Source organism: Spermophilus citellus, assembly GCF_964194105.1.
Source record: "Spermophilus citellus genome assembly, chromosome: 13".
NCBI lineage: Eukaryota > Metazoa > Chordata > Mammalia > Rodentia > Sciuridae > Spermophilus > Spermophilus citellus.
In genome coordinates this window covers 96,398,962-96,426,713 of record NC_138193.1, presented here as the reverse complement: position 1 = coordinate 96,426,713, position 27,752 = coordinate 96,398,962, and the positions used below count along the sequence as shown (strand labels likewise).

General features: G+C 37.7%; 1 protein-coding gene across 1 annotated transcript in view; it reads left to right on the top strand.

The window, feature by feature from the left end:
• RAB10 (RAB10, member RAS oncogene family) overlaps positions 1–27,752 on the top strand; it is a 101,937-nt gene that overhangs the window by 44,808 nt on the left and 29,377 nt on the right. The window contains exon 2 of the mRNA XM_081264104.1: positions 25,871–25,931. Within this exon, the coding sequence (XP_081120230.1) occupies positions 25,871–25,931 (61 nt within the window). The remainder of the gene's footprint in view (positions 1–25,870; positions 25,932–27,752) is intronic.

Here is a 27,752-nt window from a genome sequence, read left to right as displayed (position 1 = left end):
TTGGTTGCTGTTCATCCTGTGGGAAAACACAGACAGCGCCCCGATTCCAGACTATCACTGGATCCGGGCCTTTCCATTGTCCTGTTAGAATATCTTTCCAAAGTACCTTAGGCTTATGTACATTTTTGGGGTACAAATGTCTTTCCGCAGCACTAAGTCCCGATGAATCTAAATTTAAAAAGTTTAGAGTAAAAAGGGTTATTTTAAGTTTATCTTTGGGGGATATATACCCCTTTCCAATTCCCTCCTTTTGTTTTAATAAGTACATTTTAATAGTTTGATGAGCTCTTTCAATTATGCCTTGTCCTTGTGGATTGTATGGAATTCCTGTTATGTGAGTAATACCAAATGATGAGCAAAATTGTTTAAAAGAGGAGGAAGTATAACCAGGACCGTTGTCCGTTTTTAACTGTTTTGGAACGCCCACAGTGGCAAAATTTTGTAAGCAATGAGCTATAACATCTTTAGTTTTTTCTCCGGCATGAAGGGAGCCCATCAAAAATCCGGAAGAGGTATCAACTGTAACATGTAAATATTTTAATTTTCCAAATTCTGGCAAGTGTGTGACGTCCATCTGCCAAATATGGTTAGGTATTAGTCCTCTAGGATTGACTCCAAGATTAACTTGTGGTAAAAATGTCACACAATTTTGACATTGTTTTATTATATGTCTGGCCTGTTCTTTAGTTATTTTAAAACGCTTTTGTAAAGTATTAGCATTGACATGGAACCTTTTATGAAAATTTATAGCTTCTTCTATTGTGGAGAAAATATGTATGTCATGTGTAGATTTATCTGCTAGTTCATTGCCCATACTAAGGGCTCCAGGCAATCCTGTATGTGCCCTGATATGACCTATGAAGAATGGATCTTTTCGGTCCCAGATAAGACTTTGTATATCGGAAAACAAAGAGAAAACAGTAGAGGAAGGGGAAATCCTACCAGCATCTTCAAGGGAATTAATAGCATTAACTACATACTGACTATCAGAAAATAAATTAAATACAGAATCTTTAAACATCATAAAAGCTTGTAATACTGCATTAAGCTCTACCTTTTGAGCTGATTGTTTGGGTACTAAAAATGTAAAAGTTTGATCAGGAGTAACTACTGCTGCTGTACCATTGTTTGACCCATCAGTGAATATATTTGGAGCATTTATGATAGGGGTTTTTCTTGTCATTTTTGGAAAAACTACAGGATGCTTAGACCAAAAAGACAACAAAGGATTAGATGGTAAGTGATTATCAAATGAAACACTAGTTTTACACAGGATTATTGCCCAAGTATTTAACTCATTAGCTAACTCATCAATTTGATCCATAGTATATGGAGTAATAATTTTATTGGGAGAAATCCCAAACACTCCCTTAGCTGCTTTTATTCCTTTGAGTATTAATTGTCCTACAGCCTCAGGATATCTAGTAAGAATAGTGTTAGGGGAATAAGATAAATGTATCCACAATAATGGACCTTCTTGCCAAAATACTCCTGTAGGAATATTTTTTGTTGGTAGTACAATAAATAATAAAGGCAAACTTATATCAATTCTATCCAAATGCATATTTTCCATATATGTTTCAATGATTTTTAATACTTTTCTTGCTTCAGGCGTTAACATGCGGGGTGAATTTGGATCTGATGGACCTTTTAGAATATCAAATAAAGGTCCTAACTCTCCTGTTGGTATGCCTAGATAAGGCCTTATCCAATTTATGTCTCCCAATAACTTTTGAAAGTCATTAAGTGATTTGAGTTGATCTACTCGTATTTGAATTTTTGGTGGACGGACCATGGTTGAGGATAATAGAACTCCTAAATAATTAATTGGAAGATTTAATTGTACTTTATCTATTGCTATCTCTAGATTATAATTTTTCAATAAATTTGTAAGTGTGGCATAACATTCTAGTAATGTGTTTTTATCTTTATGTGCCAGTAACACATCATCCATATAGTGAAATATTTGTAGTTCAGGATTTTGGTTTCTAAGTGGCTGGATTGCTTTATTAACATAAATTTGACACATAGTTGGGCTGTTAGCCATCCCTTGAGGGAGTACTTTCCATTCATATCTCTGATCAGGACCTTCATGATTCAGTGCAGGGATAGTAAATGCAAAATGTGGACTATCCTCGGGATGAATTGGAATTGAAAAGAAACAATCTTTAATATCTATAACTAAAACATGCCAGGTTTTTGGTAAAGCAGACAATTGAGGAATCCCTGATTGAGCAGGTCCCATAATAACCATCTCATTATTAATGGCTCTTAAATCTTGTAATAATCTCCATTTACCAGATTTCTTTTTAATGACAAAAATGGGAGTATTATAGGGGGATACGGAAGGTTGTATATGTCCTTCCGCTAACTGTTGTCTGACCAAGTCATGGGCTACTTGTATCTTTTCTTTAGTCAAGGGCCACTGAGGAACCCACACTGGTCTTTCTGATTTCCAAGTAATTTTGATTGTCTCAGTGGCCCTTTCTGAAAACCCAATTCATGTCTATTTATTTCTTGATCTATTTGAATAGGTGCTGTCATACCTTGTTCTTGTTCTCTTAATCTTTTTTCTTTCCTAAAGCCTTGTTTAGCCCTAGTAGTGGGCACGTTAGGATTGATGTTATTTGTTAATGTCAATCCTAATTGATCTAGGACATTTCGTCCCCATAAATTTACAGGAAGATGATCCAATACATAGGGCTGTATAGTTCCTTCACATCCTTCAGGATCCCTCCAATCTAATACCATAGCACTTCTATGGGGATTTGTTGCCACTCTTAGGCCTCGAAGCGTTTGAGTGGCTTGTTGTAATGGCCAATATTTTGGCCATTCTTGACGAGAGATGACACTAAGGTCAGCTCCTGTGTCCAGCAGCCCATTAAAGTCATGTCCTTGAATATTTAATTTTAGCATTGGGCGAGAATCTAAATTCAAAGACAGCATAGCCCAATCTACACCTGTGGAGCCTAATCCCTTGGAACCTCTTTCTACATTACAACTGGAAAATTTATCATGCAGGCTGGGTATTATTAATAACTGTGCTATTCTATCTCCTGGTGAAATTACTGATATACCTCTTGGAGAACTAGCTATAATTTTTATTTCACCTTCATAATCGGGATCAATTACCCCAGGACTTATCATAAGTCCTTTTAGTGTAGAAGAACTGCGTCCCAATAATAAGCCTACTGTTCCTTTGGGAAGAGGTCCTTTTACTCCTGTGGGAATGATTTGAATTCCCATCTCTGGGGTTAGTACTGCTCTGGCAGAGGCGCAGATGTCCAGCCCTGCGCTCCCTCTAGTTTGTCTGATGAGGGATTTAATGGATAATGCGTCCTGGGCACTACCTTGATGGGGCTGTTGGGTTCCTCCATTGCCCCATATATTTGTGGTTTGGGGCCCCGGGGCATTGGGCCCTCTAGTCCGTTTTTTGGCAATGGAGCTTGATACCTTTCTCCACGATATCGTGGGTAAACACTTGGTCCTTGTCCGTTTTTTGATAACGGAATACCCTCTATGGTGGTTTGAGAACGGCATTCATTAGCCCAATGTCTCCCTCTACGGCATCGTGGGCAAATACCTGGTATTCTATTCCTTTGATATCCAGCTTTGTTAAACCCTCCTCTTATGGGGCAACTCCTTTTAAAATGTCCTGTTTGATTACAATTATAGCATGTTCTTGGCCTGGCATCTAAAGCCTGTTGTACTGCTGCTAAGACTTGCCCCTGTTCATTAATGTCTCTACATAATTTAATATATGTGTTTAAATCCTCATGTCTCCATGGTCTAATGACCTCTCTGCAGCAACGATTTGCTTGGTCATAAGCCAGTTGTTTTATAAATGGCATTACCTGTTCTGTATTTCCAAATATCCTAGAGGCTGACTGAATAAGTCTATCTACAAATTCAGCATAAGGTTCATTAGTTCCTTGTATTACCTTAGATAATTGACCTTGTAAGTCTCCATGCCCCTGTAAAGTTTTCCATGCCCTAACTGCATCTACAGCAATTTGTGCGTATACGCCAGGGTCATATTCAATTTGCTGTCTTTGACCTTCATATGGTCCCTTTCCCAATAGCATGTCCATATTTCTTTGAGGGTACCCAGCTTCTGCATTTCGCCTAGCTGTCTCCATGCAAAATTCCTCATTGGCAACCTTCCATAACAAATATTGTCCTCCGTTTAGCACAGATCGACACATGTTAGCCCAATCTGCTGGTGTCATGTCCAAGTTGGTAACAGATTCAACCATGCTTATTGTGAAGGGAGCTTGCGGCCCATAGGTCGTTACAGCCTCCTTTAATTGCTTTATTGTTTTGAAATCTAAAGCACGGTGAATTCGTTGCCCTCCTGCCTGCTCAAGTACAGGGCATGCTAATCTTTGGGGTCCTGCCTCAGAATTCCGTCCATCAACTACGGTAGTTGAGGGCCGCTCAGCGGTAGATGGAGCTGTTGGCTGAGTTACGCCCTCTGGTGATAGAACGGAGTTGGTAGCAACCTCCTGTTGTAATTCTCCACCTGATGGCTGCTTGTCCTCTAAGCTTGCTTTCTTTAAATTCTCCTCTGTCTGACTAGCTTGAGAGACCTTCTCTTTTGCTTGACCTAGCGTTTTTTCTACCATAGTCTGGACCTCTAACAATTTACTTAACAGTTTTTCGGTTTGTTTTTTATTGGATTCTAATCTACTATAACCTAACCCAATAAGGTAGGATAAAACAAAGCCGAAGCAGAATGAAACAAAGACGGAGCAGACAATGGTTGTATCAATTTTCTCTTTCTCAGGGCTGAATAACTTCAAACCTTGAGCCAACCATTTTTTCCAGTTCGCCTGAGAAAATTCTAGGGCTAGGGAGCTCGAAATAAAAACAAAATAAATCAAAACAAGAACACATTGTTTTCTGAGAAGGTCATCCATCCTGTCGCCTTCCCTCAGGGGCGAGCAATTTACTCACCTCTAAGCTTCAGGCGTTCCCCGTACGGGCCGCCAAATGCCGCAGTCTTGGCTGGGCACAGAATCACGAGCCACTGAAGCAGGAACAAAACTTTATTTTGAAAAAGCCGCTAACACTCTCCGCGCCAGCGAGTCAAAAACCGGTCCTCCCACGAGGGTGTCTGACCGGAACCGCGCGTCCCGGAACCCCCCGTCTCCTCCGACCTCCTCCGGAATTCCCTCCTACTATCCTTCCCCAACCAATGGGAACTCTCCAGCAGTCCCGTAAAGTCCCGTAACTTGAGTCCGGTAGCAGGCCAAGGTGAACAGCGGGAGTCCAGTTTGCATATGAATGTAAATTTTAACATAATCATCTCAGTGGCTAGCTGGCGTCACTTTACAACCAAAGGTGCCATACATCGTATATATGCTTGTGGCTCCTAGCAGGCAGACCTGCGACCCACTGGCAGGACAGGCCCGGTAGCCTGCCAGCGTGGTGGACAAGTAGCACTGAGGCAGTCACGTCACACTGGTTGGAGTGGGGGTGGAGCAGAGCCGCCGCCCATGTCCGGAAAAGACCCAGCGACCCGTTGGAGAGGCAGTCAGGTACCCCCACTGGGAGTGGGGGCTGAGCAGAATTTCCGCCCGAGCCCGCAAGGTAGGCAGACCTGCGACCCACCGGCCGAACAGGCCTAGAGGCCTGTCAGCGTGGTAGACATGTCACACCAATTGGAGTAGGGGCCGAGCAGAGCCGCCGCCCACATCCGGATCAGGACCAACGACCCGAGGGCGTGGTAGTTATGTCACCACAATTGGAGTGGGGGCAGAGCAGAGCCGCCACCCGCGCCCACAGGGTGGGCAGACCTGCGACCGACCAGCGTGGTAGACAGATCACCCTAATTAGAGGAGGAGCACAGCCACTACCCGCCCTGCAAGGGAGATTTCCCAACTATACAAGAGCAATATAAATAAATAGGGGGAAAATTTCAAAAAAACAACAGTTTCACCAAGCAGAAAGAAACGCGAGCAGTATGAAAAGACAAGGAAAGAAAGGACCACAAGCAATGCAAGTCAACTCAACTTTAGAAGAGGTAATAGCTGCAACAGATGGAATATCAGATAAAGAGTTCAGGATATACATGCTTCAGATGATCTGGAGTCTCAAGGAAGACATGAGACAGCAAAATCAGACAATGAAAGATCACTTTGACAAGGAACTACATAAACAAATCCAGGAAGTAAAAGATCAATTTCACAGGGAGATAGAGGTAATGAAAAACAAACAAATAGAAATCCTAGAAATGCAGGAAGCAATAAACCAACTTAAAAACTCAATTGAGAATACTACCAGCAGAGTAGATCACTTAGAAGATAGAACATCAGACAATGAAGACAAAGTATTTCAACTTGAAAAGAACATAGACAGCTCAGCAAGTCTGCTAAGAAACCATGAGCAGAACATCCAAGAAATATGGGATAACATTAAAAGACCAAACTTAAGAGTCATTGGGATACAGGAAGGCACAGAGCTCCAAACCAAAGGAATAAACAATCTATTCAATGAAATAATACGAGAAAACTTCCCAGACTTGAAGAATGAAACAGAATCCCAAATCCTAGAAGCCTACAGGACGCCGAATATGCAAAATCATAAGAGATCCACACCTAGACACATTATAATGAAGATGTCCAACATACAGAATAAGGAGAGAATTTTAAAAGCTACAAGAGAAAGGAAGCAGATTACATTTAGGGGTAAACCAATCAGGATAACAGCTGATCTCTCAACAGACTCTGAAAGCTAGAAGATCCTGGAATAACATATTTCAAACACTGAAAGAAAATGGGTTCCTGCCAAGAATCGTGTATCCGGCGAAATTAAGCTTCAGGATGGAAGATGAAATTAAAACCTTCCACGATAAACAAAGTTAAAAGAATTCGCAGCTAGAAAACCATCTCTTCAAAAAATCCTTGGCAAAACATTACAGGAAGAGGAAATGGAAAATAACACTGAAAACCAACAGTGGGAGGTAGGACAATAAAGGGGGGAAAGTAATCAAAGAGGAAAACAAATCAGGTTTAGTAACATTAATAAACAAATATGGCTGGAAGAACAAACCATATCTCAATAATAACCCTAAATGTTAATGGCTTAAACTCACCAATTAAGAGACACAGGCTAGTTGAATGGATCACAAAACAAGACCCAACAATATGCTGCCTACAGGAGACGCATTTGATAGGAAAAGATATACATAGACTGAAGGTGAAAGGTTGGGGAAAATCATACCACTCATATGGACTGCGGAAACAAGCAGGAGTGTCCATACTCATATCTAATAAAATAGATTTCAAGCCAAAGTTAATCAAAAGGGATAAAGAGGGACACTACATACTGCTCAAGGGAACCATACACCAACAAGACATAACAATCATAAATATATATGCCCCAAACAATGGTGCAGCTATGTTCATCAAGCAAACTCTTCTCAAGTTCAAGAGTCTAATAGACCACCATACAATAATCATGGGAGACTTCAACACACCTCTCTCACCACTGGACAGATTTTCCAAACAAAAGTTAAATAAGGAAACTATAGAACTCAATAACACAATTAACAACCTAGACTCAATTGACATATATAGAATATACCACCCAACATCAAGTAGTTACACTTTTTTCTCAGCAGCACATGGATCCTTCTCAAAAATAGATCATATATTATGTCACAGGGCAACTCTTAGACAGTATAAAGGAGTAGAGATAATACCATGCATCTTATCTGATCATAATGGAATGAAACTGAAAATCAACGATAAAAGAAGGAAGGAAAAATCATGCATAACTTGGAGAATGAACAATAGGTTACTGAATGATCAATGGGTTTTAGAAGACATCAAGGAGGAAATTAAAAACTTCTTAGAGTTAAATGAAAACACAGACACAACATATTGGAATCTATGGGACACATTGAAAGCAGTTCTAAGAGGAAAATTTATTGCTTGGAGTTCATTCCTTAAAAAAAGAAAAAACCAACAAATAAATGATCTCATACTTCATCTCAAAATCCTAGAAAAAGAAGAGCAAAACAACAGCAAAAGAAGTAGAACGCAAGAAATAATTAAAATCAGAGCTGAAATTAATGAAATCGAAACAAAAGAAACAATTGAAAAAATTGACAAAACTAAAAGTTGGTTCTTTGAAAAAATAAATAAAATCGACAGACCCTTAGCCATGCTAACGAAGAGGAGAGAGAACCCAAATTACTAGCATACGGGATGAAAAAGGCAATATCACAACAGACACTTCAGAAATACAGAAGATAATCAGAAATTATTTTGAATCTTTATACTCCAATAAAATAGAAGATAGTGAAGGCATAGATAAATTTCTTAAGTCATATGATCTGCCCAGATTGAGTCAGGAGGATATAGACAACCTAAACAGACCAATAACAACAGAGGAAATAGAAGAAACCATCAAAAGACTACCAACTAAGAATAGCCCAGGACCGGATGGGTATACAGCAGAGTTTTACAAAACCTTTAAAGAGGAACTAACACCAATACTTTTCAAGCTATTTCAGGAAATAGAAAAAGAGGGAGAACTTCCAAATACATTCTACGAGGCCAACATCACCCTGATGCCGAAACCAGACAGAGACACTTCAAAGAAAGAAAACTACAGACCGATATCTCTAATGAACCTAGATGCAAAAATCCTCAATAAAATTCTGGCGAATTGGATTCAAAAACATATCAAAAAAAGTATACACCATGATCAAGTAGGATTCATTCCTGGGATGCAAGGCTGGTTCAATATACGGAAATCAATAAATGTTATTCACCACATCAATAGACTTAAAAATAAGAACCATATGATCATCTCGATAGATGCAGAAAAAGCATTCGACAAAGTACAGCATCCCTTTATGTTCAAAACTCTAGAAAAATTAGGGATAACAGGATCATACTTCAACATTGTAAAAGCAATCTATGATAAGCCACAGGCCAGCATCATTCTGAATGGAGAAAAATTGAAGGCATTCCCTCTAAGGTCTGGTACAAGACAGGGATGCCCTCTCTCACCACTTCTGTTCAACATAGTCCTCGAAACACTGGCCAGAGCAATTAGACGAAAGAAATTAAAGGCATAAAAATAGGAAAAGAAGAACTTAAATTATCACTATTTGCAGATGACATGATTCTATACCTAGCAGACCCAAAAGGGTCTACAAAGAAACTATTAGAGCTAATAAATGCATTCAGCAAAGTGGCAGGATATAAAATCAACACGCATAAATCAAATGCATTCCTGTATATCATCGACAAAGCCTCTGAAACGGAAATGAGGACAACTACTCCATTCACAATATCCCCCCCAAAAAATAAAATACTTGGGAATCAACCTAACAAAAGAGGTGAAAGACTTATACAATGAAAACTACAGAATCCTAAAGAGAGATAGAAGAAGACCTCAGAAGATGGAAAAATATACCCTGTTCATGGATAGGCAGAACTAACATCATCAAAATGGCGATATTACCAAAAGTTCTCTATAAGTTCAATGCAATGCCAATCAAAATCCCAACAGCATTTCTTGTAGAAATAGATTAAAACAATCATGAAATTCATATGGAATAATAAAAGACCCAGAATAGCAAAAACAATGCTAAGCAGGAAGTGTGAATCAGGCTGTATAACGATACCAGACTTCAAACTATACTACCCAGCAATAGTAACAAAAACAGCATGGTACTGGTACCAAAACAGGCGGGTGGACCAATGGTACATTATAGAGGACACAGTAACCAATCCACAAAACTACAACTATCTTATATTTGATAAAGGGGCTAAAAGCATGCAATGGAGGAAGGATAGCATCTTCAACAAATGGTGCTGGGAAAACTGGAAATCCATTTGCATCAAAATGAAACTGAATCCCTTTCTCTCGCCATGCACAAAAGTTAACTCAAAATGGATCAAGGAACTTGATATTAAATCAGAGACACGGCGTCTGATAGAAGAAAAAGTTGGCTATGATCTACATACTATGGGATCAGGCTCCAAATTCCTCAATAGGACACCCATAGCGCAAGAGTTAACAACTAGAATCAACAAATGGGACTTACTCAAACTAAAAAGCTTTCTCTCAGCAAAAGAAACAATAAGAGAGATAAACAGGGAGCCTACATCCTGGGAACTAATCTTTACTCCACACACTTCAGATAGAGCCCTAATATCCAGAGTATACAAAGAACTCAAAAAATTAGACAAAAGATAACAAATAACCCAATCAACAAATGGGCCAAGGACCTGAACAGACACTTCTCAGAGGAGGACATACAATCAATAAGTACATGAAAAAATGCTCACCATCGCTAGCAGTCAGAGAAATGCAAATCAAAACCACCCTAAGACACCATCTCAATCCAGTAAGATTGGCAGCCATTATGAAGTCCAACAACAACAAGTGCTGGAGAGGATGCGGGGAATAGGGTACACTTGTTCATTGTTGGTGGGACTGCAAATTGGTGCAGCCAATTTGGAAAGCAGTATAGAGATTTCTTGGAAAGCTGGGAATGGAACCACCATTTGACCCAGCTATTCCCCTTCTCGGTCTATTCCCTAAAGACCTAACAAGAGCATGCTACAGGGACACTGCTACATCGATGTTCATAGCAGCACAATTCACGATAGCAAGATTGTGGAACCAAACTAGATGCCCTTCAATAGATGAGTGGATTAAAAAAATGTGGCATTTATACACCATGGAGTATTACTCTGCATTAAAAAATGACAAGATCATAGAATTTGCAGGGAAATGGGTGGCATTAGAGCAGATTATGCTAAGTGAAGCTAGCCAATCCTTAAAAAACAAATGCCAAATGACTTCTTTGATATAAGGGGAGTAACCAAGGACAGGGTAGGGACGAAGAGCTTGAGAAGAAGATTAACATTAAACAGGGATGAGAGGTGCGAGGGAAAGGGTGTGAGAAGGGAAATGGAAGGTGATCCTCAGGGTTATACAAAATTACATATAAGAGGAAAGGATGGGTAAGAGAAGAATAATACAAGTGGAAGAAATGATTTACAGTAGAGGGGGTAGAGAGAGAAAAGGGGAGGGGAGGGGAGGGGGGATAGTAGAGAATAGGATAGACAGCAGAATACATCAGACACTAGAATGGCAATATGTAAATCAATGGAAGTGTAACTGATGTGATACAGCAATCTGTATACGGGGTAAAAATGGGAGTTCATAACCCACTTGAATCAAACTGTGAAATATGATATATTAAGAACTATGTAATGTTTTGAACGACCAACAATAAAAAAAAAGAAAGAAAGAAAAAGAAAAAAACAATGCAAGCGAGAAGACAATGGAACAACATTTTATCTTCTGAAAGGAAAAAAAAAATCCTAAAATGTCTTACCTAAATAAATAAATACATTTTCTAGACAAAACAAATGCTGAGGTAAGTTTGGTTTTTTTTTAAAATCTGTGTTCTTGATAAATGTTAAAGGAAGTTTTTCAGCCTGTAGAAAATTCTTTCAGATGGAAACAGACCTACACAAAGGAATAAAGAAGATTGAAAGTGGGTGACTATATGGGGAACTATATACTTTTCCCCCAGTTTTTAGTTTGTTTAAAAATGATTGTTTAAAACTAAATAAATAAATAAAAATTAGTGTTTGATAGGATTTATAGCATGTAGCAGTAAAATAGATGTATTACCTGTAGGAGAAAAATAGGTTGATGACTAGAGGAAGAAAATGGATGTATACTCTTTTTTTTTTTTTTTTGGATGTATACTCTTATGATCATTTTTTCTTATGTAATGCAAGAATTAGTATAATACCACTTGATGATGGACAGCTAGTTAAAGATATATGTCATAAACTTTCAAGCAACTAATGCAGATTAGGTATATCTAAAGGTACTGATAAATAAATGAGGGTGGTTGGTTATATTAATGTTAGATCATGTGGAGGTATAATTCATTGGTAGAGCATGTGTATAAGGCTCTAGGTTCAATCCCCAGCATCATAAAACAAAAACCTAAAATATATTAAACAAGTAGGTTTCAGAACAAGGTATATGTATCCAGAAATAAAGAGGGTCTTTTCAAAACGAATAATCAATTTGTCATATTTACATGTCTAGTAACAGAATTTCAAAAACTTAAACCAGAAACTGACAGAACTGGAAGGAGAAATAGATAGTCCACAATTATATAGTTGGATATTTCAACTTTTCTCTTTTAGTAATAATAAGTAGACATACATTATTTAAATTGAATCAATTAGAAACCTTTGTGAACGAAATTTTAAGGTCCAGGTGGCTTCACTGGTGAATTCTAGAAAATGTTTAAGGAAGAAATAATACCAATCTTAAACACTTTCAGTAAATACAGAAGGGTACTCTGCAAGTCTTTTTATGGGACCAGTCTTATTTTGGATACTATAATCAGATAAAGGTGTGACATCCCTAGAGAACATAGAGATATGAAAATGTACGTAAGAATCCTTGACTAAATAACTTCAAATTATATCCAGGAACTTATTTAAAAAATAATATATATCATGACCAGGTGCAAGGTTAATTCCACATTTAACATCAATGTAATTGACTATTTTAAAGAAATAAGGAAGAAAAATCAGATGATAATCTTGGTAGGTATAGTAAAAAACATAAATACAACTAATGATAATTGGAGAAACTAGAAACCAAAGGACGTTTTCTAGCCTGCTAAATGTTGTATAGTCAATATGGTAGTTGTAAAACTTCCAGATTAACACTAAGATCAAACAGAAAATAATATTAGGGGTTGTAGCTAGTAAATAAGAAAGAAATGTCACAAGGACTGGAATTGTGGCTCAGTGGCAGAGCACTTGCCTAGTATGTGTGAGGCACTGGGTTCTATCCTTAGTATCATATAAAAATAAACAAAGGTATGCTATTAATTTAAAAACATATACTAAAAACCATTCAATTGTATACTTTAAATACTTGAAGCTGTGGCAAGTAAATAATATTTCAATAAAATTTTTTTTTCAATAAAATTATTTTAAAAAAATAGAATATCACAAAAGTTCAAAAGGAGGGTAAAAAAGTGTATTTATAGGCTATGTGATTATATACGTAGAAAATCCTAAGAAATCTCTCTCTGCTTAAAAGGGTCAATTAGAATAAATCAGTGACTATAGAAAGGTTTCAGGATACATGGTCAGTATACAAAAATCAATTACATTTTTATATTCAGCAACTATAGAATGAAACTTCAAAGAGAAAATCCTTTAGAACTGTATCCAAAAAATGAAAATATAATAGGGCTAAAGTTAACAAAACACATGCAAGACCTAGATTCTAAAAATTACAAAATATTGCTGAGAGAATGAAACATGACTCAAATAAAGCTATATCAGGTTCATGGAGTAGAATGCATTCATCACTCTGCTTAAAATCCTCATGTTTGTGTTCTCCCCACCCCTCATAGTGGAGATTAACCTTAGGCCTTCTTGCATGGTAAGCAATCACTCTACTAATGAGCTATATCCCTGGCCCCCTTGTGAATGTCTTGACTGTGCTAAGCATGTTTGCCTCAGCCTCTTATACTTGATGTTTTCTCTGCCTGGAATACTCTTCCCCAAATACCGATACATCTTAAATTCCTTACCTCCTATTTTTCTTATATAAAATAAGCTCTCCCTTCAGTTCTTTTATAGCATTTATCACCATTGATATTGACATTTTATTTTTTGGGGAGGGGCCTTCACTTGAATGTACGTTCCCTCAACAGAAGAATTTTGTCTACTATTTGATGTGTATAGTAAGTGTGGTATATTCTGCTGAAATAAATTAATGTGAATTAGCTTCCAGCCACTTGTTATTATAAGAGAATGATTATCAGAATAATGGAGAAGCCATTTATTGGGTCATATGTGCTTCCCTTTAGCACATTATGTTAAGTACACTGACCCAGCTAAGTACAGTGTACTCCACAGGAATATAGAAGTGTGCAGAATCTAATCTCACTCTTCACTCTTGCCCTTGGCAGTTTGGCCAAAGAAAGCTTGTGAAGTTCTAAAATATATTATCTTTGTACATTTTACCCCTCCTTTCATAATTCTACAGTTTCAGACCTTCCTTATATCCCTTTTCATGAATGTACCTTCACTTAAGCATAAAATTTGACACTTTACTGTGATTGTTTCTTTATTAAGAAATGAACATGACTTTTTAATAGTGCTAGTATTTTTTTTTAGATTTTTTTTGAGAGGTAGAGAGAGAGAGAGAGAATTTTTAATATTTGGCGGACACAACATCTTTGTTTGTATGTAGTGCTGAGGATCAAACCCGGGCCGCACGCACGCCAGGGGAGCGCTGTACCGCTTGAGTCACATCCCCAGCCGCGGTGCTAGTATTTTTTAATGTCCTGAACAAAATTACTTGAGTGGTGTACCTCAACCCTAATTTTTCTCATAAGCTTTTTAAAAAGTATTTATTTTTTAGTTGTAGTTGGACACAACACCTTTATTTCACTTGTTTATTTTTGTATGTCATGCTGAGGATAGAACCCAGGGTCTCGCCTGTGTGAGGTGAGGGCCCCCAGCTTTGTTATTTTTAATGTGTGGATTTTACAGAACAAAAGAGTTGTTTAGAGCTGGGGTGGTGGCCCAGTGTTAGAGCACTTGCTTAGCTTGTGTGAGGCACTGAGTTCGATTATTAGCACTGCATATATATAAATAAGAGTATTGTGTCCATCTACAACTAAAAAAAAATTTTTAAAGTTGTTTAGAACATATTATATTGTACTAGAAATGCCTGTATTATCCCTCTATTACATATCTTAGTTGTAGTTGGCAAAATTTAAATTTAGCTTTGGTTCTATTGTCAGGAATTTGTCAATATCCAAGAACTTCTTCCACCGCAGGCATTTAAAAAATGAAAATCATTGGAATTTTGGCATATAGCAAAAGGAAGGATAACTAATTGGACTTTGTCAAAATTAAAAAAAAAAACTTTTGTGCTTCATAAGACATTATCAAGAAAGTAAAAAGACAGCCTATAGAATGGAAGAAAATATTTGCAAATAACATAGCTAATAAGGGGTACCAGGGGCTGGGGATGTGGCTCAAGCGGTAGCGCGCTCGCCTGGCATGCGTGTGGCCCAGGTTCGATTCTCAGCACCACATACCAACAAAGATGTTGTGTCCACCGAAAACTAAAAAATAAATGTTAAAAATTCTCTCTCTCTCTCTGTCTCAAAAAAAAAAGGGGGGGTACCAAGTGTCTTAAGTATACAAAGAACTCTAATGATTCAACAAGACAACCTGATTAAGAAATGGATGAAGGATTTGAATAAACTTTTATTAGAGAAGATATACATATGGTCTATAAACACATAAAGAGTGCTGAACATCTAAACAGGAAATTAAAAGAAAACTGTGTTGATATAATTTCATACCCACTAGTATGACTATTTAAAACAAACAAACAAACACTGCCAGGTATGGTGGTTCATGTTTGTAATCCTAGTCATGTGGAGATCATGATGCAAGAGGATCACAAAAGTCCTTCCTTGGCAACTTTGTGAAACCCTGTCTAAAAGTAAAAAGTGTTGGGATGTCACTCCATGGCAGAGTGTCCCTAGGTTCAATCCCAGTATTGCCATGGAGGGGGGGAACAAAAAAGACAAATAGGGGAAACAATCCAAATGTCCATAGTAGATGAGTGAATAATCAAATTATTGTATATACATACAGTGTATTATTACTCAGTCATAAAGGAGAATGTTTTATGACTATGTGAAATGCAAGAAATGTTTAGCATACTAATTATTTAGTAAATGTTAATCTTCTGTATGTGTATATGAGGGCTACTGTTGATTAACTGAGGGCCTTGCTTGGTAAAAATCATAGATACTAATTATTTCATTATAAAATGTTAACCTTTGGTTGTCTTGAGTATTTCATATGGTTTGTTTTGCCTGCAGTAATTATTAGGTTACTCATGTGTTACTCAGGAGTCAAACTTTGTCAAACACCTGTTTATAGGATAGAGGTTGTAGTTAACTCCTCTTGCCACTGGATGGTGCTTGTGCAACATTAAGTCAGATATGTTGCCTGATACAGTTTAGTGAGTAATTGAAAATTGATAAATGATTTGTCTGTGGTAATTGAAATAATCTTGAGCTTTGAATCCCAGAAATCTGTCAAAAGTGGGGATTTATCTAGTGTGTTTTTACACAAGCAAAACCTTGAAAAAAATCACGGTGGATCAAATCCTGTGATTGTCTGCAGTAACTTAACAAATGGTACTGTTGCTGAATAACCTGATTATTCCATCACAGTCTTAAGGTTTTCCTGGCTCCTCTGAGCAGCTGAGTTTTTAATTTTGCTCTGACTTTTTTTTTCTTCCTTAAACTAGGGATTGAACCCAGAGATGCTTAACCATTGAGCCACATCCCCAGTTCTTTATTTTTTCTGGGACAAGGCCTCACTAAGTTGCTGAGGCTAGGTTTTTTTTTGTTGTTGTTGTTGTTGTTGTTTTTTAAGCTGGGGGAAGGTACTAGGAATTGAACCCAGGGCCTTATGCATGGGAGGGAAGTACTTTATTAACTGAGCTATGTCCCCAGCCTGAGGCTGGTTTCGAACTTGTAGTTTTTCTCCCTCCGCTTCATGAGTGGCTGGGATTATAGTCATGCATGACCACACTCAGCTGATCCCCCTAAATTTTATCATAAGCTTTTCTACTTTGTCTTTAACTAAAAAATTTCCATATGTAGGTGTGGGGGGCAAGGCAAGTGCATGTTGATATTAAAAAAGCTGTTTACTTATTTTAAAAGTTAGAGCTGTAAAAGCTGTGTTTGTGGCTCCAGAAGGAAAACTGGAGGAATGATTCTGGAGAGGAAACCTGGGGCCATGACGTATCTAAGTAGCGGAGAAAATCAATTTGTAAACATATTTCCTTCTCTGTTAGCCTGATTTTTAGTTCTATTAGTTTAACAGGTAACATTTTTGGAGGTCAGGTAGTACTTCAAGGCTGTGACTGCAGCAACACCAGCTGCAACAGTGAGTCCTTGTCCCATGCCCATCTGTGATTACCTTTCCTGTTTTTTTTTTTTCCTTCTGTTATTCAATTCTGTATTTCCTACTTTTTTGCTTATAACTTAAAACAAAATAAAACCAAAAAACCCTTATGGAAATTTTCTCTTGTTATAGAAAATAAGAATTTAGTTTTTTTTTTTTTTTACACCAGCAAACGTTCCTGGCACCTTTTCCTTCATCTTCTCAAATAGTAATGATAGTTGTTTTGGTAATTGCCGAGCCAAGCAGTATACTATAATTACATTTCCTTTCTTGGACCACCATTTGTTTTGACTGTGTTTTACAGTTTCTTCACTGTTACATTTGCCTTGAAAAAAAAAGTTTTATTGGTTATTGGTGGACCTTTATTTATTTATTTGTTTATATATGGTGCTGAGAATCAAACGCAGTGCTTCTCACATGCTAGGCAAGTGCTCTACTACTGAGCCACAACGCCAGCCCACATTTACCTATCTTGTGTTTATCTCAGAATCATCAGACACTTCTGTTTTTCATACAAATCCTATTAATACTATTTCCTCTTCCCCAATCCACCTCTAGTCCCAGGAGACATACGTCTAGGAACTAACAGCTCCCCCCCCCCCATACTAGGGATTGAACCCAACGGTGCTTAACCGCTGAACCATATCCACAGCCCTTTTGTTTTGAGACATGGTCTTGCTAATAAGTTGCTTATAGCCCCAGCCCCCCCAAGTCACTGGGATTACAGGCATGCACCTGGCTTGGAATTTAACTTCTTATCATTCTCCAGGGTAGATTGCTCTATACATCACTCTGTTTGATATGTTTCATATCTTTCTCTTTCTTGGTTTGGAAAAGCAATCTCCTGGTAGGTATCTTAGAAAGGATGCATGTGTACAAAAGTTGGCCCTTTGCCCCCGAAGGTTCAGTACTTAAGTCTGCTGAAGCAAACTGACAGTAGACTAACAGGAGAAAGGCATACAGTTTCAAGGGTAGGTGGTTTAAGTTTAAATACTCTCTTCACAAGGGGGAAGGACATGGAGGAGGGGAATATAAGCAATTTTAGAGGTACGGTAAATGCTTTTTAGGATAAAGAACGTGCCTGGAAAAACAGACAATAGCTTGGCATAAGGTACCTCTCTGGTGGGGGTAGGGGTGTGGGAGTGGGGGTGAAATTGAGAAGCAGAACTGTGCCACAAAGGCTGTCTTGTTATGCAAATAAAATCTCTCAGGTCATACTTTGGAACCCACCCTCAGAAGAATAGATACGAAGTCTGTCTGGGTAGAGACCTTACTCTCCTTTTCCTTGTCAGTCTTTCCTGGTTGTTACATGCCATTCCTATGGGAAGAGGGGCTGAAGGCTGTTGCATTTTTTTTGGCATAGCTGCTTTTAGTTCCCTCAGGTAACTTCAAAGAGACCCCTTTCCTGCATATGGGCAGAGAAACAGGAAAGATTCTGAGACTTGATCTGTCTCAGCATGTTAAGGTGCCACCTTTTGGGGTATTATTTTCTGAGCCCCAACACATGGTAGCTAAAGATTTTTGAGATTTTAATTTCTGAAAATGCCTTTCATTTGGTACTGGCTGGATATAGATTGAAAGCATTTTTTGTCTTTGGATTTTATTGGTGATATTAAGATGATGTTGTCATTCTTGATTCTTTAATATGACTTAGTTTGTTTCTCTGAAAGCTTTTATACCTTTTCTTGGTGTTCTGAAATTTCACTCTGATGTGTCTTGGTATAGGCTTTATTTTATTCATTATACTAGGTGCTTAGTGGGTCTTTTAGTTCAAAAACAGATTGGATTTATTAAGTTTTTGTGCATAACAACTTTGATTACTTTCTATGTCATTTTTTTCTGTTTCTCGGTTTTTGTGTTTGATGTCAGACCTCCTGGTTTAATCTTCTAATATGTTACATCTCACAAATATTCTGTTCCTTGTCACTTTATCATATTTTCTTCGAGAGATAATTTTTTTCTTGTAACCTTTCTGTTGACTTAAGATATCTCTGCCATTTAAAAAAATATTTAGGAGTTTTCTGGTTCAGCTTTTTTTTCCTTTTTGTCACCCCCCTCCATTAAAAAATACCGTCTTATTCTGAAAAGATGAGAAATAGTATACTTTATTGACCCTGTTTCTTGTTTTGCTTTTCTGTATTTTGGTATCTCATTGGAGTCTCTGGCCCAAGGCTCTAAAAAACTGATTGGAAGCAAACTGGATGAGGGCGCTTATCAAATGATGAGTTTCACTTATTGGTGAAATTCCATGTTTTTTTTTTTTTTTTTTCAGGGATCCTTTCACTTTCATTAGAAAAGATTTGTATTTTTAATTTTGAGACAGGATACCTCTAAACTATGCAGGCTGACCTGGATCCTCTTGCCTCAGGCTCCAGAGTTGCTGGGGTTATAAATATGCACCACTGAGCCCGGCTCAACAGATATTCTTTTGAATACATGTTATATGTCAGACATAGCTCTGGGGCTGGGAATTTGAATGACTTAAATAGATTTAAAAAGAAAAAAGAAAACCCCTAATCTTGTAGGTCTTAAACTTTGTCAAGAGAGACTGGTTTCATAAATAAGGAAATGTGGGCTGGAGTTGTAGCTCAGTGGTAGAGCAGTTGCCTAGCATGTGTGTGGCACTGGATTCAAACCTCAGTACCACATAAAAATAAATAAATAAAATAAAGGTATTGTGTCCCTCTGTAACTAAAAAAAGAGAAGATGTTTGAAAAGAAATGAGGAAATGTTAAAACTTAAAGAGCAGGGACAGGGAGTGTTAATGGACAATAAGCAGAGAACATGGAGAAATGTTGCAATTTAGGATCCTGTAACTAGGGGGAAAGAGCCATAATATAAAAGAAGACTATTCCACACCATGAATAGTATGTGCAAAGGTCCTGAGATGGCAGGCTGCCCAAAGTGTGGAACAATAAGAAGGAAGCCATATAGTTAACTGGATCAGAATAAGAATGTTGAGGACAGTGTAGAAAGCGGGAAAAGAGAAGAATGTGTTAGTACCTTCTGGGCCTTTTAAAAAATATTTTTGCTTTTAGTCTTTGTGAGAGATGGGATATGGATATGTAAGTACTTGAGTGTCTTGAGTTTGGAGTTTAGGGGAGAGATCTGGGCTGAGAGAGAGATGCAGAATTAAAATCTATATGGGCTGGGATTGTGGCTCAGAGGTAGAGCGTTCGCCTAGCACGGGCGGGACCCGGGTTCAATCCTTACCACCACATAAAAATAAAGGCATTGTGTTGTGTCCATCTACACGTAAAAAATTAAAAACTAAAAAACTCTATGAAAGTAGGGAAAACCACTACCAGGGAGACTAGGGAAGTGAAGATAGGACAGAGAAATTCATTTCCAATTTCTAGGGATCAGAGATGAAGGGAAATCAGCAGTTAATATTGAAGAATGAATGGCATGAAAAGTAGGAAAACCAGAAGAGTGTTCGAAAAGGAATGAAGAACAGCTTCAGTTACTGCTAATTATGTTGACTCAGATGAGGTCTTAAAAATTACTACAATGCCAATTACTGTGAAGACCGAAGCAAGAAAATTGTAGTTCAAGGCCAGCCTCTGCCACTTGGTTAGACCCTTTCTCAAAATAAAAGATAATAAAGGGCCTGGCCCCATTGTACCTGCCTGTGATCCCAGCAGCTTGGCAGGCTGAGGCAAGAGGATCCCAAGTTCAAAGCCAGCCTCAGCAAAAGTGAGGCACATCAACTCAGTGAGACCCTGTCTCAATACAAAATAGGACTGGGGATGTGGCTTAGTGGTCGAATGCCCCTGAGTTCAATCCCCATACCAAAAAAAGAGAGAGAGAGAGAAAAGAAGGGGGTAGAATTATAGCTCAGTGGTAAAGCACCCCTTTCAATCTCAAGTACCTCAAAACCAAACAACAATAAAAATGACCATTGGTGTCTTGGGATGTAGCTTAGTGGTAGAGTGAATGCTTAAGCAGAATTCATTTGGCCCTGGATTCAATCCCCGGCACTCCCCCTTCTGCCCCAATGAAAGTGTCTCTTAGATTTAGGAACATGGAGATTGTTGACAGCAACAAAACCTGTTTATAGTTATTCAGGAGATGGGAGGAGAAGAACCTAAAAGCAACATGTATATTAAATTTTCAAGGATTTCTACTATAAAGGGAGAGGGGACGAGACTGGTAGTCTCCAGAATAAGCTTAAGAGTTTTATTAGGAATGTAACTGACAAAAAGTATGGTTCTGATGCTGCTTGATAAAGCCAATGATTTGAAACAGAGTGACGAGAGAGAAAAAAAAAAGTTTTTGTTCAGTGGCCAAAGAATTGAGAAGCAGGTACTTCGCTCACGAATGAGCTTTTTTACTCCATGAAGTTGAGGAGTTAGAGAGAGAGGATAGGAATAAGGAGGGGAGAGAAACTGATAAAAGGGAGGAAGATGAATGTCTTTTCTGGGACTAGGTAGTTTGTTGTTGCTGTTTTTGGTGCTGGGGTTTGAACCCAATGGTGTTTTACCACTTAACTACATCCATAGACCTTTTTATTTTTTGAAACAGGGTCTCCCTAAGCTGCCCAGGCTGGCTTGAACCAAAAAGAAGTAGCCAGTGTTATTTTGTTGAGTGTCAGTTTTAGGTATTTCTTGGTGAGAAATTATTTATTGAAAATGAGATACAGAGGGATTGGGGATATGACCCAGTGGTAGAGAGCACTTGCCTGGCGTGTGTGAGGCACTGGATTCGATTCTCGGCATCACATAAAAATAAATACATAAAATAAAGGTCCTTTGACAATTAATTAATAATTAATGATATTAGCACTACAGATCAAACTAGTATTCACTGGAATCTTATAACAGTTTTGTCTGTTAGTCCCCACTTCCCCCATCCCCACCTTGTGCTGGGGGATCAGACCTAGGGCTTTGTGCATATTAGGCAAGCCCTTTACCACTGAGCTATATTTTCAACCCCTTATCTAACTGTTCAAGAGATGGGAGGAAAAAAAACCTAGAGGCAACATATATAGTAAATTTTCAAGGAGTTTTACTGTAAAGGAAGAGAAGGGGAGGAGATAAGATTGTAGCACATGTTTTCTTCTGAAGCTTGGTATCCTTTACATCTCTTTATATGCTTTGTGCAATTTTTTTGCATTAAATTTTCACTATCAATTGAGGCTCAAATAGAAAAATTCTTTTGTATTTGGTCCATAGGAATGAAACTAAGGCTTGAAAGATAAATGGAGATTTACCAGGAAAAGAAAATTGGTATCAGAAGAGGTTTTAAATAAATAGCATATGTTAAGTCAGAGGTATGAAAAAATGATGTGCAGTGGTATGTCATGTACACTAGAGACTTTTATCCTGAAAGCATTGAGAAAGTAAATCTGCTTTTCACTTTAGAAAAAAATCATTGTTATTTAAAAAAAATTTTTTTAGTTGTAGATGGACACAATACCTTTATTTTATTTATTTTTATGTGGTGCTGAGGATTGAACCCAGTGCCTCACACATGCCAGGCAAGTACTCGACCACTGAGCCACAATCCCAGCCCTGTGACTGAAATCTTTTTTTTTTTTTTAAAGCACTAAAGCATTTTTTTTTTTTTAGTTGTAGTTGGCCACAATATATTTTATTTATTTATATATGGTGCTGAGGATCAAATCCAAGGCCTCACATGTGCTAGGTGAGTGCTCTACCGCTGAGCTACAACCCCAGCCCCTGTAATAAAAGGATAAATTTTTAAGTCAGCCTTAAAATTTGCAACCTTGTTTTGTTTTTCTCACCCTTTTAGTGGTAAAAATGTTATCTTAGACTTTTGATCCTTGATTTATGGTAACTATACTTTTTCTTGTTTTTTAAAAAAAACAACAACAAAACAGCACGTCTGTAATCCCAGCAGTTTGGGAGGCTGAGGCAGGAGGATGGTTCAAAGCCATCCTCATGGGCTGGGGTTATGGCTCAGTAGTAGAACACTTGCCTGGTATGTGTGAAGCACTGGGTTCAATGCTCAGCACCACATAAAAATAAAGGTATTGTGTTCATCTACAACTTAAAAAAAAAAAAAAAAGCTCCCCCCTCAGCAAAAAGTGAGGCGCTAAGCAACTCAAGTGAGACCCTGTCTTTAAATAAAATACAAAATAGGGCTGGGGATGTGGCTCAGTGGCTGAGTGCCCCTGAGTTCAAGCCTCATTCCCCGCTCCCCCCACCACACCAAAAAACTTGAGTAATTTAAATCCTGTCAGATAATTATATTGTATTCTGAAAATTTGTAAATTCAGTTTGGCTTTGTGTCTGTTAACTCTTATTTAAGGTGGATAATTTTCATGTTATTTAATGTTCCTTTTTAAAAAATATTTATTTTTTAGTTGTAGGTTGGACACAATACCTTATTTATTTATTTTTATGTGGTGCTGAGGATTGAACTCAGGGCTTTGCACCTGCTAGTGAACACTCTACCCCAGAACCACTACTCCTGCCCTAATGTTTCTTATTAATTATTTGTGTCTTCTTTAGGGGTGGGGATGGGGGGGGAGTGGGGCTTGAACCCGGGGGCACTCAACCACTGAGCCACATCCCCAGCCCTTTTTATATTTTATTTAGAGGCAGGGTCTCACTAAGTTCCTTAGAGCCTTGCTCAATTGCTCAGGCTGGCTTTGAGGTTGAGATCCTCCTACCTCAGCCTCCTGAGCTGCGGGGATTTATAGACATGCACCACTGCATCCAGCTATTTGTTCTTTATTTAGAATTACTAATATTCAGTAGGGCTTTTGCGGGCATTCTTAAGGTCTGGTGAAGGATTTTATACCTTCAGTTATTACAATTGTTGTTAGTAACCCATGACCACTGTTTTTTTTTTTTTTTTTAGAATTTTAATATTTATTTATTTATTTTAGTCTTTTCAGCAGACACAACATCTTTGTTTGTTTGTGGTACTGAGGATCGAACCTGGGCCGCACGCATACCAGGCAGGCGCTACCGCTTGAGCCACATCCCCAGCCCCCATGACCACTTTTTATGTAAATACAGATAGATCCTCAAAGCTGAATGATGCACAAGACAAGCTGTGAGAAGCTTCCTTAGGATCACTTTTTGCCAATGAGCATATTCTGTTTCCTAGGTGATTCTCATTAAGACTTTAGTCCTTTCTAGGTTTCAGGCAAAGGTCTTAGTTCCAGCATTCTGTTTCTCAAAGAATTTCTCTTGTTTTTTGAAAATGTGTTTGATAATATGAAGAATTTGCAGATATTCTGTAGTGGAATAAATTTCAGCTTATTAACTCTGTTCTGTTGTCAGGATTGGATGACTTGATCTTTACAAATTTACTTACTTTGTATTTTCTCAATGGAGATATTAGCCCTTCTTTCCACTTTACTTTTTGCTAGCTGTTTATTATTTAGTTTATCACCTGCAGGATACATGGGCTATTTTACTGTCATTGGCCAGATGACATATTCAATGGAGCAGCTTCAGAGTTTTCATATAGAAAGGATAAATATGTGTGCCATAATTTTAATATTATTTTTGTGTCTTTAATCTTATGGTAATGTTTAATTTGTAGCTCACACTTTTATCTTCTTTAGTAATTTTTTTTTTCACTCTTCAAAGTAAAGCCTGGATGGGTATACTTTTAGAAATTTGGTAGTTCTGATCTTTGGCGTATATTTTAGGAGTTAAATGACTATTCCTTTGGTATTCTTCTGAAGAAATGCTCATTATAGTTTTATTTCCTGATGTAAACCTTATATGATAAGATCTTAATTTACTTTATTTTCAATTCTTGAATCAGGCAACACTTCATTGCATAAAACAGAATAAGTGTTCCCTCTTAGCATAAACTTTTAATGCTGTAAATTTCTCCATAAACCCTACTTTGAGCTGCATCTCACCCACCCCCCAACCTCCAGCCTGTCTGTCTTTAAATTTCAGTACAGGGTCTCCCTAAGTTGCTGAGGCTGGCTTTGAATTTGATATCATCCTGCCTCATACTCCAGAGTAGTTGAAATTACAGGTGTGTGCTGCTGTGCCTGACTATATCCCACAGATTTTGATGTTATGTTTCCATTATAGTTTCTACAGAGTTTTTCTAATTTTCATTGTAATTTCTTTTTTGACCTGTGAATTTCCAAATATTTGGAAAATTTTCCAGATTTGTTTTGTTAATGATTTCCAGTTTAATTTGTCATGATCAGAAAACATTGTATGATTCTAGTACTTTTAAATATAGTGAAACTTCTTTTATGGCCCTTATGTTTTAAAGAGTGTGGGATTGGAGATGTAGCTTAGTGGTAGAACACTTGCCTATAATATGTGTGTGTGTGTGTGTATATATTTTTTTTTAAAGATGTTCATTCTCCAACATCTTAAAAGTGTATTTTCTAGTGTTGGATATAGGTTTTTTATGTCAATTAAGTAAAATTTGTTGGTAAAGTATGAACCAGTTCTTATTACTGAATTTCTGCCCACATTTTAAAAATCAGTTACTAAGAAAGGGGGTGTTAAAACCTCAAACTGTTATATTTGATATTTTCAATTCTACTTATTCCTAATTTATAAAAAGCCAAAATTTTAATATAGTTTATTTATATTGTTATCCTGGATTTTATATTACTTGGGCTTAAAATAGTGGACCCCATTTGCTAAGATTTGCATAATCCATATCTAGAATCACACAAACAAGCTTAAAAAATGTAGGCTTTTTTTTTTTCCTTCTTCTTTGAGTGGTCTGGTGATGAGACACAGGATCTTGCACATATTAAGCAGTCTACCTCTGAGCTTACTTACATCTCTAGCCAAGTGTAAACATTTTTACTTCAGTGAATTTTATTGTAGCAAACACAAAGCCACAATTATGACTTATGCTTTTTTCCTTCTATGTTATAGGAATAGACTTTAAGATCAAAACAGTTGAATTACAAGGAAAGAAGATCAAGCTACAGATATGGTAAGTGATGCTAATTTACTCACTTTATATAGCAGAATAACAAGTTCCTTAAAGTTTGGTGGTGAAATTCTTGTTTAGATTCTTTTAGACTTCCCTTTCTAAAACAGACAATCAGTATAGTAGAAAGATTATTACCAAGGACTTTGTTGTCTGTGAGATCTGGCTGTATAATTTTTTCCACTTGTATGAACTTGCAAGTTACATAGTCACCGTTAAGGCTTTTCTCAAAGGATCATTATAAGGGTCACATGAAATAATTTATGAAGAGGCTTCAGCACTATGCTTTGCTCACAGACATCTAATATGAAAAGTTAATTTTATAATTCTTTTGTTGCTTTGAGAATTTTAAACTAAATTATTCATTTTTCTCAATGTGTTTTAAGCTGGGTGCAGTGCTAACACATGAAATCCAATTGGCTCCTGAAGCAGGAGGATCTCAAATTTAAAAAAGGGAAGTGGGGCTTGGGGATGTGGCTCAGTGGTTAAGCACCCCTGGGTTCAGTCCCTGGTACCCAAAAAAAGGAGTTGGGGAGTTGGGAACTTAGCTCGGGGTATAGTTCTTGCTTCGCATATGTGCTCTGGGTTTGATCCCCAGCACCACAAAAAGAAAAGGAAATTATAGGCATTATTATTTTTTTAAATATTTTTTTTAGATGTTGATGGATTTTATTTTATTCATTTATTTAAATGCGGTGCTGAGAATCGAACCCAGGGCCTCACACATGCTAGGCAAGTGCTCTATCACTATGCCACAACTCCAGTCCCATATAGGCATTATTTTTAATTAACTGTTTATAGTTTGCCTGCAAACATTCAATACAATTCTTTAAATTTATATTCATTCTGAATCATGAACTTTTGGTGCGGGTACTGGGGATTGGACCCATTACTTTTTTTTTTTTTTTTTTTTTTTAAGAGAGAGTGAGGTGGGGGGAGAGAATTTTTTTTTTTTTTTTTTTTTTTAAAGAGAGAGTGAGAGAGGAGAGAGAGTGAGAGAATTTTTAATATTTATTTTTTAGTTCTCGGCGAACACAACATCTTTGTTGGTATGTGGTGCTGAGGATCGAACCCGGGCCGCACGCATGCCAGGCGAGTGCGCTACCGCTTGAGCCACATCCCCAGCCCGAGAATTTTTAATATTTATTTTTTAGTTCTCGGCGGACACAACATCTTTGTTTGTATGTGGTGCTGAGGATCGAACCCGGGCCGCACGCATGCCAGTCGAGTGCGCTACCGCTTGAGCCACATCCCCAGCCCGACCCATTACTGTTGTATGTTAGGCAAGCACTGAGCTGTATCCCTAGCCTTTGTTTTATTCTTTTTTTTTTTTTTTTTTTTTAAACTGGAAATTTAACTTAGGGCATTTTAACACTGCGATATGTCCCCAGCTGCTCTCCCCGATTTTTTTTTTTTTTTTTTTTAAGACAGGGTCTCACTAAGTTACTTCGGGCCTCCCTAAATTGCTGAGCTGGCCTTGAATTGTGGTCCTACGGTTTCAGCTTCCTGAGCCACTGGGATTACAGGTGTGTTCCACTATGCCCAACTATTTTATTTTTTTTTTAATGGGCTTTGAACCCAGAGCTTTGTTCATGCTATGTAAGTGCTCTGCCACTGGGCTACACCCCTAGTGGTCTCCCCTCCCCGTTTTTAAAAATTTGAGACAGGGGGCTGGGGTTGTGGCTCAGTGGTAGAGCGTTTGCCTAACAGGTGCGAGGCCCTGGATTCAATCCTTAGCACACATAAAAATAAATAAAATAAAGGTATTGTGTCCAACTAAAACTAAAAAATAAATATTTTAAAATAAATTGAGACAGAATCTCT